At 40.9% G+C, this 12,855-nt stretch overlaps 1 protein-coding gene across 2 annotated transcripts in view; it reads left to right on the top strand.

The window, feature by feature from the left end:
- ITPRID2 (ITPR interacting domain containing 2) overlaps positions 1-12,855 on the top strand; it is a 40,868-nt gene that overhangs the window by 15,050 nt on the left and 12,963 nt on the right. For both annotated transcript variants that reach the window (XM_061455038.1, XM_061455046.1), the window contains exons 10-12: positions 1,589-1,661; positions 8,060-8,151; positions 11,239-12,441. In XM_061455038.1, coding sequence (XP_061311022.1) covers positions 1,589-1,661; positions 8,060-8,151; positions 11,239-12,441 — 1,368 coding nt within the window. The remainder of the gene's footprint in view (positions 1-1,588; positions 1,662-8,059; positions 8,152-11,238; positions 12,442-12,855) is intronic.

A 12,855-nucleotide genomic window follows, 5' to 3' on the forward strand; every position in this document is an offset into this window, starting at 1 on the left:
CATGCCTACAAATGCCTCAGAGGTTTGCGTGCCCTTCGGAAGTCTGTAGTGGTGAAGATAGCTGGAGTGCTGGAGTGCGTCAGGGCAGGATTTCCCTCAGACACCCATTCCTGAGGTGGCCAATTACAGCCCCGAAGGTTGTATACCAGTATCAATATTGGCTGAGGGGTGGGGAGGGAGAAAGAAGTGCTTCTGTGTGCTCATGGAGCTGCGCCATGCTGCAGACACAGCCAGGGTGCTGTCTTCCAGCCAAGGACAGAACGTGGAGGGTATTTAGATGAGAAGAGACTTAGCAAATGTACCTGTTGAAAACTGAGAGGTTTGGGAGAATCAAGATACCTTTCCTGCAAGGGCAATCCTATAAAAGGCTTGTAATATTACTTGATGGTACAGCTTTCATCTCCTAGAGGAACAGAAGCCTTGTGATTTATTTTGCAAGAGTAATGCTGTTCACTTGCTAATAGTGAAAAGTTCAGGCCAAGTACTTCTCAAAACCCTTGTAAATGAGAATAATGCACCCTTGCGGTTACTATATACATGATATCAGTGCAAATATAACTACTTCTTTAGCCAAATACTAATTTGAGTTAAAACCATCAGTATCCTGGATTAAAATCCCTTTGGGACAATTATCAGTCAACATTTTTAAGTTGATCGAAAATGGAGATGAAAATTTCATTGTTTGGGAATTTTGAAATTAGGCAGGCGGCCTGTTATAGAGGTCAGGGTTGGAGGTAGTTGGATTGGGGGTTTTGTTCATGTAGACTTGCATGTGAACCATTAGGATTTTTTCTGGAGTGCACGAATGAGAAAACAAATTCAAGTTTTGAGCTAAGCAGAGGCCTCCCTGTTGAGATTTTAGGTGTATTCTTTTCATTGTTTGAATGGTTGTCTGAGAACTGCTGCCTTAGGCTCTTTCGCAAAGTTATTAAGTATTTTTAAGCTTCCCAGCTGAAATCTGCATGGCTCTGAATGCATTATCTTCCTTTTTTTTTTGTACTGGAGGACACAAGAAGTATTCCCTTGCATAGTGCATGGTGAAGTCTGGAATAGGTTCTGGCAGGATTGGAGTCCTTCAGGAGGATTGGTGGCTTGTGAAAAATAGTTGGTAGGACAGCAGATGACAATCCTTATGTGCTGACCTCTTGATATAGTTTTCTAAATGTATTTTGCTTGTTCTTTATGTTTAAAGGAAGGACCAAGAGTGCTGAATGGAAAAGACAGTAATGTAAAGGTGTTTCCGCACAGTTATTTTAGTCTTTATTAGAAGAGGAGCCAAGAATTGTCAGTGTTGTCACAGGATGTGATGAATATAACCAGAGGGGAGCCCTGTGCTGTGAGTGGGAGGTGCTGTCCTAAGGATCACTGTTTACAGGAGCATTGCTGAGTAGCCAGTGAAATAATACATTAGTTCAAGGTGACAGGATTTGTTTTCTCAATCAGTATTGGCTGTTGGACTAGAGAAAAAAATCCACAGAACTCACCCTCTCCTTCCCCAGCATGTGCAGTGTATGAGGCTTCGGTATTCTTAAGCACAGAAACATATCCCAGTTGGCTTGACGAAATATTCATCTCCTCTTCCTGATAGATCCAGAGTACAGAGGGGGATCTACCACATGTTCCAGCTTCTCACCAGCTGGCAGTGGCCAAGTCAAGGAAAGGTGAGTAGACTTCCCAGGAGATAGCAGTCTGCTGAGTGTCCTTCCCTCTCTGAAATGCTGATTCAGATATTTAAAACTTTTAAAGTTCCTCTTCTCTTTAGAAATAAAAAAGGTCTGGGTTTCTTTTTCAGCTAAATCATGGAACATTACTGCGAAGTGGCAACCAAATTACAGGCAAGACAACAGTCTTATAACCTCACTGGCTGTTTTCACTTTTGTTCAATTGATGATAGCTCAGAGGAACTGAAATGTTAATTCAGATTGTGTGGGATTTTTTTTTTTCCCTGGCAAATCCTGTAATTTAAGATACCCATTTAAACTAAAATTATATTGTTTTAAACCTAAATTGCATGATACATCCAGCTTTTTCCTATGCATTACTGCTCTGTCTGCAAACTGGATGCACAGAAGACTATTGTCCGCACCCGCACAGAGTTTGTCGTCTTTCATATGGGAAACTGTGCACTGGCTCTTGTGGCTCACTTAGTTTGTGCTTTCATATCAAATTCTTATTTATGTATATTATGGTTTGGGAGAGGGATGAAGCTGGTTCATTCTGTGATCGTTACTTTGCCCAACATTGGCAAGTGAAGTCTATTCTCTAGCTGTTACGTGTAATTAAAGAGCAGAGCTTGTTGCATTTTGTGAGATGCTTACTTGCAATGTTGTATCTTGGTGAAACATGACTAGCATCTCTAGATACTAAAGGGAGTCAGGAAAACCTGTCTTAAGAAACAGAGATCATTTTACCTGCCTTTTCACAAATGAACTGACAGTCTTGTGAACTGTCAGCTGAATTGCATTAACATGGTTGAGAATGCTCTGGACTCAGCACTGGAAGTTAATGCCTGGTTATTAGGGATAGCTTGTGCTACTAATTCAGTGGTGTTTTGCACAACAAAGCACTGCATTTGCTAGTCTTCCTCTGTTACAAACAAAGGTCGTGAAGAAGGACTGCCAGAAACTGCAATCTGTAACTGTTGCCAGCATTTCTCCCTTGGCTGTATTTTAAAGTTCATGATTACAGGCTTTATGTGATTACACATGAAGACATGCAGTCTTTACAGGTCAGTTCTCTTGTTTGCCTGGTCTTGGCAGTTTCAGAAAGAGCTTTTTCAGAGAAAGGCATTCTAAGGAACCAGGGGTTGCAGTCAAGGAGGAGAAAAATACATTTTTTCACCTTCTGAAATGCTAACTTTGTTTTCTGTTCCCAGTAGCTTTCTGACCCTCTTCTTCCTCCATGCAAGGAAAAAAAGAGTCAGGTGGTCCTGCGTGTATCTACTGAAAGGTACCAGCAGTCCTAGCAGTGGGTCCTCCGTGTGGCAGAAGTGGGATATGCTGGTTCATTTTTTCCAGCTAGTATATCCCACCCGTTTCTGAATACACTTGTCATAGATGAGCAGTGACCCTTTATTACCATGCAAGTATTGCCTAGAGTTTTCTATAACTTATTTAACAAGAATGCAAATACTTATGGTAAGCCTGCATGTTTCCTAAAAGTGTCTGAGACCAGTATTTTATTTCACCTTTAAGATGCAGAAAGTTTAGGACTTTGTTCTATACGGGTTTCAGTAAAAACTGAGAGAAAGAGCATTTGGTGGAGAACTTACCCAAAATGTTAAAAAATGGTAGTCAATTTTTTTTTGCAAATTGTCCAACCTAAGACAACCTAGAGGCCTGTTTTCTCAGAGTGGGTGCCAGCCAAGTTTGAAGGCATTCAGATTTAATGGTCTTTTACTGAAAATGCTGGCCATTGTGTCTAAATGTGAAATGCTACTCTCGCTAGCAATCTCTTGAGATGGGATCCGCATGAAATTCAGGCAGTGGTCTCTTGCAGTGTGATTTCAGTTGATGGGCCTCATAAAAATCCACCTTTTTCAGTGCTGTTGGCTCTACTATACATAAGAACCCATAAACAAAAAAGTTTTTCCAAGTGAATGCTTCCCCTGAAGGAATACATTTGTATTGTTTTGTTCGTTCTTTTTTTTTTCATGTAGGGGTACTTCTGTGTCATTAGCAGAGTTAGTGCTCTGCAGTACAGACTGTTTCAAACCTTGCAGTGCCATTTCACATCCACACAGAGGGCTGTGGATGCTTTCTCTGATGTTTACAACTGTTTGTAAGGCATTTTAAGCGGGCATATAGTTAGATGTAATGTATTTGAATAAAAAAAAATACTCTCTTTCTACTGAAATAATCTGGAGACTTATAGAAGCTTGAACAACAGAGTCTACTGCTGCTTAGACTTCCCATTAAGGGACGTTTCTCATTTGAGATTAGCTTTGTTTAAAATTGGTAAGATCAGATTTTCAAAGTGGTTTGCAAGTGTTTGCTTTGCTGTAGTACTGTCTGTTAAGCACTTCATGGGGATACAAAGAATTCTGTATCATATTGGCTATCTTGATGTACTTTTTAGGTTATGTATTCCAAATGTTACTGAACTGGTTTATCCATTGTGCCTAAAACTGGCACCCTGTTCTTTGTTGTTGCAAACCTCAAATATGGATATATTTTTGTTCATGTGGGGTTTTTTAAGAATGCAGTAGGCAGGAATGAAAAGCTTCAGTTGCTTATTGTAAAGTTATCTGGAAGGAAGGTTTGTTAGGTGGAAAACAAAATTATTCCTGACATATTTCTAAATTCTTCCATTCCCAAAATGCCCAAACATTTTGCCCAAACAACAAACAAGACAAATATAGGTAATGTGTAGAGAACAAAGTTGTTCTTGAGGCATTGTAATTCGTGTCTGGTTGCTGATATCAGTGGCTCTGTGAAATTTTGCATAGCCACATAACTGTTTCTGTTAAGGCATCTGACATTGATAGTCAAAAGCAGTGATAAATTTTGAAAATCTAGTTCTTGAAAGTGAAGAAAGCACATCATCAGCACTTCCTGTCCTCAATACATTATTGTATTTATAGCTCTCTCTGGGTGCAGCTCCACAGGAGATTGGAGATGGGGGAGTGAGAAGAAAACATTTGGAACAGATTTAGTATTTGTTGGGAGTCTGTGCTTATCTTTCTAGAAGCTAGGAAATCCCAAGGAAATCTGAGGAGTTTCTGCAGCAGGACTCCCTACTGAGCTGGTTTTGGCAGTGCTGGGGAGCAGGGTACGATCAATACGTGAAAAAGAGTCAGCAGATACTTAATCCTGTAATGGAATACTTTATATCTAAGTTGCGAATGTGAATTTATTACTAATCTTGTGAAATACAAAGTGCATTAGAGCTTTACAGGTGTAAAAGCCATAGATGTTACTTCATGGGCAGTTTCCACATATTTCTTCTCTTCTTCCATGTAAGCAGTCAGGTGACACAGAAAATGTAAGATAAGCACCTGATGGGACTATTTGGATTGGTGAGACTAACAGTCCATTGATAGCTGAATATTATTTTACAGTAGATTAATTATTCCGCTATTAGATAATGGTTCTCTGATAAATCTGTGCTCTCATGTTTTGTGAACCATAGACCTTTTTCTTCATCATAAAATCATAGAATAACAGAACAGGGCTGGAAAGGACCTTAAGATCATCTAGTTCCAGCACCCCTGCCATGGGCAGGGACACCTCTGACTAAACGATGTCACCCAAGGGTCTCTCCAACCTGGCCTTGAACACTGCCAGGGATGGAGCATTCACAACTTCCCTGGGCAACCCATTACCGTTCCTCACCACCCTTACAGTAAAGAACTCCTTCCTTATATCCAATCTAAACTTCCCCTGTTTAAGTTTTAACCCGTTACCCCTTGTCCTGTCACTAGAGTCCCTAATGAAGAGTCCCTCCCCAGCATCCCTATAGGCCCCCTTCAGATACTGGAAGGCTGCTATGAGGTCTCCATGCAGCCTTCTCTTCTCCAGGCTGAACAGCCTCAACTTTCTCAGCCTATCTTAATATGGGAGGTGCTCCAGTCCCCTGATCATCTGTTCTTGTTTAGAACTTTGTCATCTTATTTGATGTATTTCTGAATACCCACATTTCTCTGTCTTGTATTCAGTGCCTAAATGTATTTTGATTTTTTTTTTATACATCTTAAAACAATAATCCAAGGGGCATTTTAATTTGTGCTGTGTTGAAGTGAGATGTTTGATTATTCCTCCTGATCTTGTTCATCTTGGCTGGTTCCTTCTCCCACGCTTTCCTTATTATGTGGTTTCTGACCTCCCTGTAGCTCAGAAGACTTCCTCTGTGTAGTGTTGATAATAGCTTTGGGCTGCAGGATTGGTATCATGCAGTGATCTTTTTACAAAAGATAGTTTCCCCTTGTCTGCTTGAACTTGAGAGACATCCAGGTGCCACAGAGCAGGTTGTACATCTGGATCAATAGTTGTCAAGGAGTGTAGATACCATTATTTATCAGTATATCCCAATGTAGTACTTGATATTTCATCTTTACAGAGGCAAACCTTGTCATTTTACTACTGAAGTAGTAGAGATTCCTATTCTTTAAATGTTGTTACTACATTAACATGATAGTGGTATAGTGGAGACCTCTGAGAACTTGCAAGAGACAAGGGTAAGGTATGGCAGAAGATCACTTATACTTAGTAAAGTTGTCTTCTCTTCTTTGCTTTTAAAACAGTAAAAAAAAAATAAATCCTAGCAGGTCTGCAGCACAGAAAACAAGAGATGACTGTATTAAGGGGATGTCGCCTTAGATGTAACCAAGGCAGTTTGAATCTGTTTATGCTGTGCTAGTCTCTTGCCATGGATAAAGACGATGAGGCAGGTATGAGTGCCTCTGCTCTAGACTGACCATTTGACTGGCAGTATCTGTCATGTAATGCTGTCAAAGCATGTGCATAAGTAGCAGATCCTATAGAAGATGTTCTAAACCACTGAATTTTACTTTTGTACTGTGTACAAGACTATTCACCTTGGAGGAGGTGGCAGCTTCCCACCAGCCTCAGCTGTAGTAGCAACCTGTTCATGGCATGCTCTGTCAGCCGTATTAATTATATTGGGCATTTAATAAGAGGTATTCCAGTTCTCAGGGAAGTAATTCCCATTGTCTTTACTGGAATCTGGGTGGGGATGTCTGTCTTGAGGTAGAAAAGTTGTTTTATCATCGCAGGATATTGTGACTGCCATGATAACAGAACAGCAGCACAATTTGAAAGGCACTCCCTAAAAGCTGTGTGAAATTGCTGATACAGAGGCAGTTTGCGCCTCCTGGTGTTCACAAACTTCTGGGCCTGTGCAGACTTTTGTTTGTATATTAGTGAAACATTGGTCAAAAGGAATACTGAAAAATTTAGTTCTGAATATCCAAGTTTCAAAACAGTTTTCATAATGCATTCCAAAGCACTGAGCTGTGAACTGGGATTAATTATGTGATGACAGTTAAGTGGTTGAAGGAATGTGGGGCAAAATTCTGCGCTGAGCCTCTGAGAAGACAATAGTGAGCTCTTGCCCCGAGATGATGAGGAGAGGTCTGGGGACTACAGACTGCTGTGGCCGCATTCCATCTCCAAACTTTTACGCTTCTGCTGAGAACTGGAGGTGAGATATGGTTGTTGCCCATGCTGCCATCTGGCTAAGCAAAGTGTTTATGGTGCTGTAAGGTAAACCCCACACTTGGTGGGTGCCTCCTATGTCTGTTTGAAAGCAACGTACATGCAATATTGCACTGCAGAGCTTACTAAGATCTTCTTGAAAAGCAGATCTGTGAGTATAGTGCTTGCACCAGGGGAAACCACTCCTGGGTGGCACTGAGGATTTTAGAACCTCTTTAGGCTATTTTAGCACTTACCTAATGGAAGTAGAAAAGAACGAGGGGCAGATCTTATCTTGAGTATATAAAATAAGTGCTGGGAGTGTGCTTTGGCAGATTGCCCACTCATGTGTCAGGATGTTTTGTGTTTGACCACTAGGACCATCTCTAGCAGTTTGAAAAGTTCTGCGCATCACCCTCTTTGCTCACGTGATGCTGTTTTTCTGGGTGTATGGGGTGCTGTAGGCTGGCAGGAGGTGAGTGATCTCCTTTATCTCCATTATCAGGAGGGGTGGTGAATCTGTACATGTCAATACAAAAGCACCTCTTCCACTGCTTGCATGTGACTTAACCAGTGATTCTGTTTTACAAAGGGAAAACTCCATCGGTGGCAACATCTGCAAAGTGGGGTTTTTTTTACACAGCACAGGAAAGAAAGATGTAAAAGATGGTTCCTCTTCCACTGCTGCTTGAAGTTTCGCAAGTAGGGCTTTGCATGAGAAGAGGTTTTTGATTGAAACAAACAAGTTGTTTCTCTGTATTGTTCAAAGTGGGACTTGAAAAGGAATTGTGTTATTCACTTAATGTTACTTTGATGTAAAAGGAAAGCATGTGTTGAATATGATTGTGCTTGGAAGGTTGTGATTTGAAAAGTAATTGTAGTTGGGTTTTGCTTGTTTTAAACAGATCAGCTGTTACGGACTGCCAGTCAGCACTCTGACAGCAGTGGCTTTGCTGAGGACTCCTCCACAGATTGTTCTCCATTTAATCAGCTTCAGGTAAGGCTTTTAAACTGTGCTTGAAATATAACTGATTATTGCGGGACAGGAGGGACCTGAGGGGGGCAGGAGGGGTGTTGATGTTTGACTGAGGTCATAACTGTCAGTCTAGATTCTATAAAACTTCTAATATTCAGAGCTGGACCTGCTGAGTCACTGAAAGAACTGTCTTAGAAATTGAAAGCCTTTCTGGTAGGATAATCTGGGTATACTTGGGCCTGGAATAAGCTCTAAGTTCAGTATGTCCTGGTTGCCGTTTCTGGTGTATCATTTCTCACTGACTGAGGCTCCAGAATCATAGTCCATTCCTCTCACGACTGCAGTGAGTAGAGACTAAGGTTATAAAAGACTGTAGCTTTTCTGCTGATCATTTAACTTCTTGTATCATTTTTGCTTTGCCACTTTTTTCTTATTTTTCTATTATTTTTTTTTTTTAGTTAGCAGCTGACGGTGAAAATAATTCCATATTAACTTTGCTGTGAAAGTATACTAATGTTTAGTCGATCCTGAGCTCCCACACTCTTTCTTGTTCCAGTTCCTTTGATCTCAGTGCCAGAACTTGTCATGATACTGACCAGAGACGGCATGTCTAAAGGGAGGCTTTTGTTCCAGCATGATGTTTAAGTGTCTGCCCAATGCACATGTCTGCACAGCGTTATCCTTTGTATTTATGAGAGGTGTTCTCTTGCCTCTCCTAAAACATTCACACAGTAATAGCCATGATTTGATTCTCTGTCAATCAGCCAGAAAAAAGTCTTGAGTTGGTTCCTGGCCTCAAGGCCATCAGTCAGCTGTCTGGCATCTAAACCACATCCAGAGGAATACAGAGATGGTATTCTAGATATAACCTATCACCAGTAGTTTCATTTCTGTGGTTTGCAGCTGCTGAACTTTTTTAATGCTACTGTATCTTTTTTTTTTTCATTGTGACACACCAAACGTTTTAATATGTGTGGCACTTAATAGGAATAAATTCCTACCTTCCCCATCCATCAACGTTGCTTTTCCATTTTGGTACTGGTATTTTATGCTTTTTGTTTTAGTTTTTCAATTAAGTACCAAAAGTGAAAGCCAACACGGTGGTAGCCTTTCTGTCTTTCTTAAACATCAATTTATTCTTTCCAAGAGCAAGAGAGTGAATAAAGGAAATCATGAACTTGAGTCTCTATAATGAGCATAATAGTCTGAGATACTGGTTCTGCTGTCTACTAAACTGGGACTGCACTGAAATTGGCAGGCATATTAGAAGGTGACTCAGATTAGAGCTGCTCACTTCCAATCTTTATATTGGTTGCAACCTGACTAAGAGTCCATTAAAAGCATGTTGCAGCTATGCTTCTTCACTGGAGACTGGTGGAGTTTGTGTTGGCTGTAAAAGGATGAGATTTTTCTGCTTTCTGTTATGCTGTTTTGAAAAGATGTATTGATACTACGCGAGATTTGTGCCATGGAGTTGCTAGGCTCTCTTCACTGCTTTATTCAGACCAAGTGTTGAGCTAAATTAAAAAAAAAATAGGGGGTGAATGATGAGATAGTGGAAATGAGAACTTGGCAGCTAGTGAAGAAAACCTGTGAAAAGATGAAGGGGATACAGAGGGGTGCATATTGTTTCTTTAAAGTATGGTAAGTTAGTGCCATCTACTGTTAAATAATTGACTCTAGCAGCTATAGCATTCCTCTGAAACTCAGGAGAAACCTCAAAAACTGGAACTATATTGCCTTTCATCTCTGACACCCATAATAAAGATTTCTAAGGGAGATTTTGGCATTGAGATGGGATATTCTGCAGGGGACTTGCATGTTACCAAAGAAGCTAAAAAAATTCTCCATCCAAGTTTTGTTTGCCTGACTTGTGTTGAACAAGGTGATGAGGATTAGAGATGCAGATATACTTACGTGTAGCACATGCAATTTCACCTAGACATTACACTATTGTGTTCTTTTGGTTCTTTTTACTTGATCAGTATCTGAACCTGCACAATCTTTCATACTAATTTGTGTCTGTGCCAGTGAGTGCAACATTAAGTATGAGCTTATGAAGATGACCTTCATGACTGAAATCTACTAGATGGCTGGAGAAGGAACTATTGCCTGTCATACACCATAAGTTATGTCTCTAGAAGGAACTATAATTAGTGTTCTAATCACAGTGAGAGCTGCAGAAATTAGATGGGAAAGCTTCTCTAAATTTGCATTTCATGTGTCAACTGTGGTAAACTTCCAAGAATGTGCTTTATACCACAAATTCTTTTGAAATGTGTTGTCCTCTTGTAAACATACCAGTGAATCAGGCCAGCCTGATGGATATGCTGTGCAATTAACAGATGGATTTTTTTTTCTTTTCTTATAGATGCTTTTCCTGCCATTTGTTACCTATTAAATTAGCAGTTCCTTCATACATGTGCTCTGTTTAACCTGTGATTTAGAATATAAAGGGGAAGAAGTAGGAGGAGAAGGGGCATAATAGTACTGGATGCAGTCTTCAATAGAGATTAGCAGCCTAATATGAGATTCAGCATCTCAAACAATTCGGTGACTTAAAATGGGACAACTATGTGGGCAGACTGGTTTTCCCATTCTTGGTGTTGTCCTGTAGTACTAGTTTCACTACAGTCTACAGTTCTCCTCACCTCTCTGTATGCATTCCCTAATACCACCCTTTATTTCAGCACTGGCTGAACCTTTATATATTGGAGATGTCATGTACTGCCACCCTGCTACCCCTTTCTCATCACTACCTAAAATACTAGCATTTTACTCTTTTTACTCTGCTGCCATTTCTATTGTTCTGGCAATAAAGAGTTTATTGTCAAAAAAATGTTGAATAGTTTGCTCTTTTTTTTTTTTTTAATTAAAAACCCCCACATCTCCTTTTGGTGCCATACTTCAATATGCTTCTAACTTATCTGACACTATGGTTTCTTTGTTCTCCTTCACTGTTTTTCTTGCCTACTAATTGCATTACTATCCCTGCTTCCTACCACAATGCCTGACGAATATGGACTTGGATTCTTAGCCCAAGTCCTCAGAAGGCAGTAGATGAGTCTTCAGTATGTTCACACCTTTGTTGACTTGTGTCTTTCCTAGGTTCAGGAGTCTTTGCAGGGCATGGGAAGCAGCGCTGACAGCTGTGATAGTGAGACAACGCTGACGTCACATAGTGAGGAACAGAGGACACCGATAGCCAAGGAACTGCCCTGTTTCAATAAGTTTGAGGAGGAAGAAGATGATGATGATGAGGATGATGATGAAGATGATGAGGAGGATATTATCTCTCAAGTAGAGAGACGAAAGGTAGGGTCACCTTCTGAAAACAGAAGGGGTGAAGACAGAAAAATTGTTGATTATGAAACTGAGCAAAATCAAGAGCAAGAAAGCAAGTCATCTCATTTATTGGAGACAGTCCAAGGAGAGGTCAGCTTTAAAGAGGAAGACATTTCCAGTGAGCAAAAACAATCAGACCTGTTGGAGGAAAGCAGTGTGTCTGAGTTTCCTCAGTACCACACGCACCATATCCTCAAGTCAGTGGGATCTCTGGAAGGTGGTGGCTCCTCCACTTCATCTGTGGACAAAGTTCATACTGCCTTGCAAAGAGCTGAGATGAGGATTGTCAGTACATCTGATTCCAGGGCTGGGAAGTCAAAAGAACTCCTGAGAAAGCAGAGACTCTGGTTTGCTGAATCAGGCTATCCTTTGAGACGGTCTCAGTCTCTCCCATCTGCATTGCTGAATCCAGTGAAAGTGGTGTCCTCTGTGAATGTCCAGTTAACTCCAGGAAAAGAGACTCTGTGCAGTCCTCCTTCTTTTACCTACAAGTACACACGTGTGGAGGAAGATGAGAAGGCAATGTCTGAGAAAGACAAAACTGAGGGTGAGGCAGCCTCCAGTCAGCCAGTGTGCAAATCCACACTGTTTATTGGACCTTCATCCTCCAAAAAAGAAACGCCCCAGACTGAGCCATCTGAGGAGCCCAATCCCACCAGGGTACAGAGCTGCCCACTGCCCACACCAGCACACATGTCCCAGTCAACATGTTCCCTCCATTCCCTCCCTGCTGAGTGGCAGGACAGACCGCTCTGCGAGCACGTGAGGACACTGAGCACCCACAGCATCCCAAGCATCTCTGGCTCTTCCTGCAGCACCTTCTTTTCTCCCTTCAGCTGTCCCTTCTCTCCAAGGCATGCTGGATTTCCTCATCGACCTCATGCCATCAACCCACCCTCCACTGTGGAGATGCAGCTGCGCAGGGTCCTACATGACATTAGAAACTCTCTGCAGAACCTCTCACAGGTATGAGGAAATCAAATTTTGCCCCTCGGCAAAGGGGATTCTTATTTTATCCTTAACAGAACCAAGATGCCCTCATGAATATAGTGGATCGGGAAAAAAATGACATTTTGTGTATGTTTGATTTGCTACTATTTTAAGAGCTTCTGTTTGAAGTGGCAAATTATTATTTCCAGTGCTCTGCTACTTTTGCATTTCTTTTTGTTGTAGTTGACCCAGATTGATTTTTCTTTCTTTTACCTTTATGGATATTCCTGGGTGGGAGGGAGGAACAATGTATTCTATAATCTATTATTTTAAGGTGAGGGTCATTGGCTTTAGATTTGAAAATACATATTGACAGTCCTTTGACCTCTGTCTTCCTTTTGACGTACTTTCCATCCAACTGATAAAAATGTGGTGTTTTTTGATTGCTAG

This window comes from Pezoporus flaviventris, unplaced genomic scaffold (assembly GCF_033815535.1).
Source record: "Pezoporus flaviventris isolate CSIRO_AGI_PZ_B2104156 unplaced genomic scaffold, CSIRO_AGI_Pfla_v1 ptg000001l, whole genome shotgun sequence".
NCBI classification, from domain to species: Eukaryota; Metazoa; Chordata; class Aves; order Psittaciformes; family Psittacidae; genus Pezoporus; species Pezoporus flaviventris.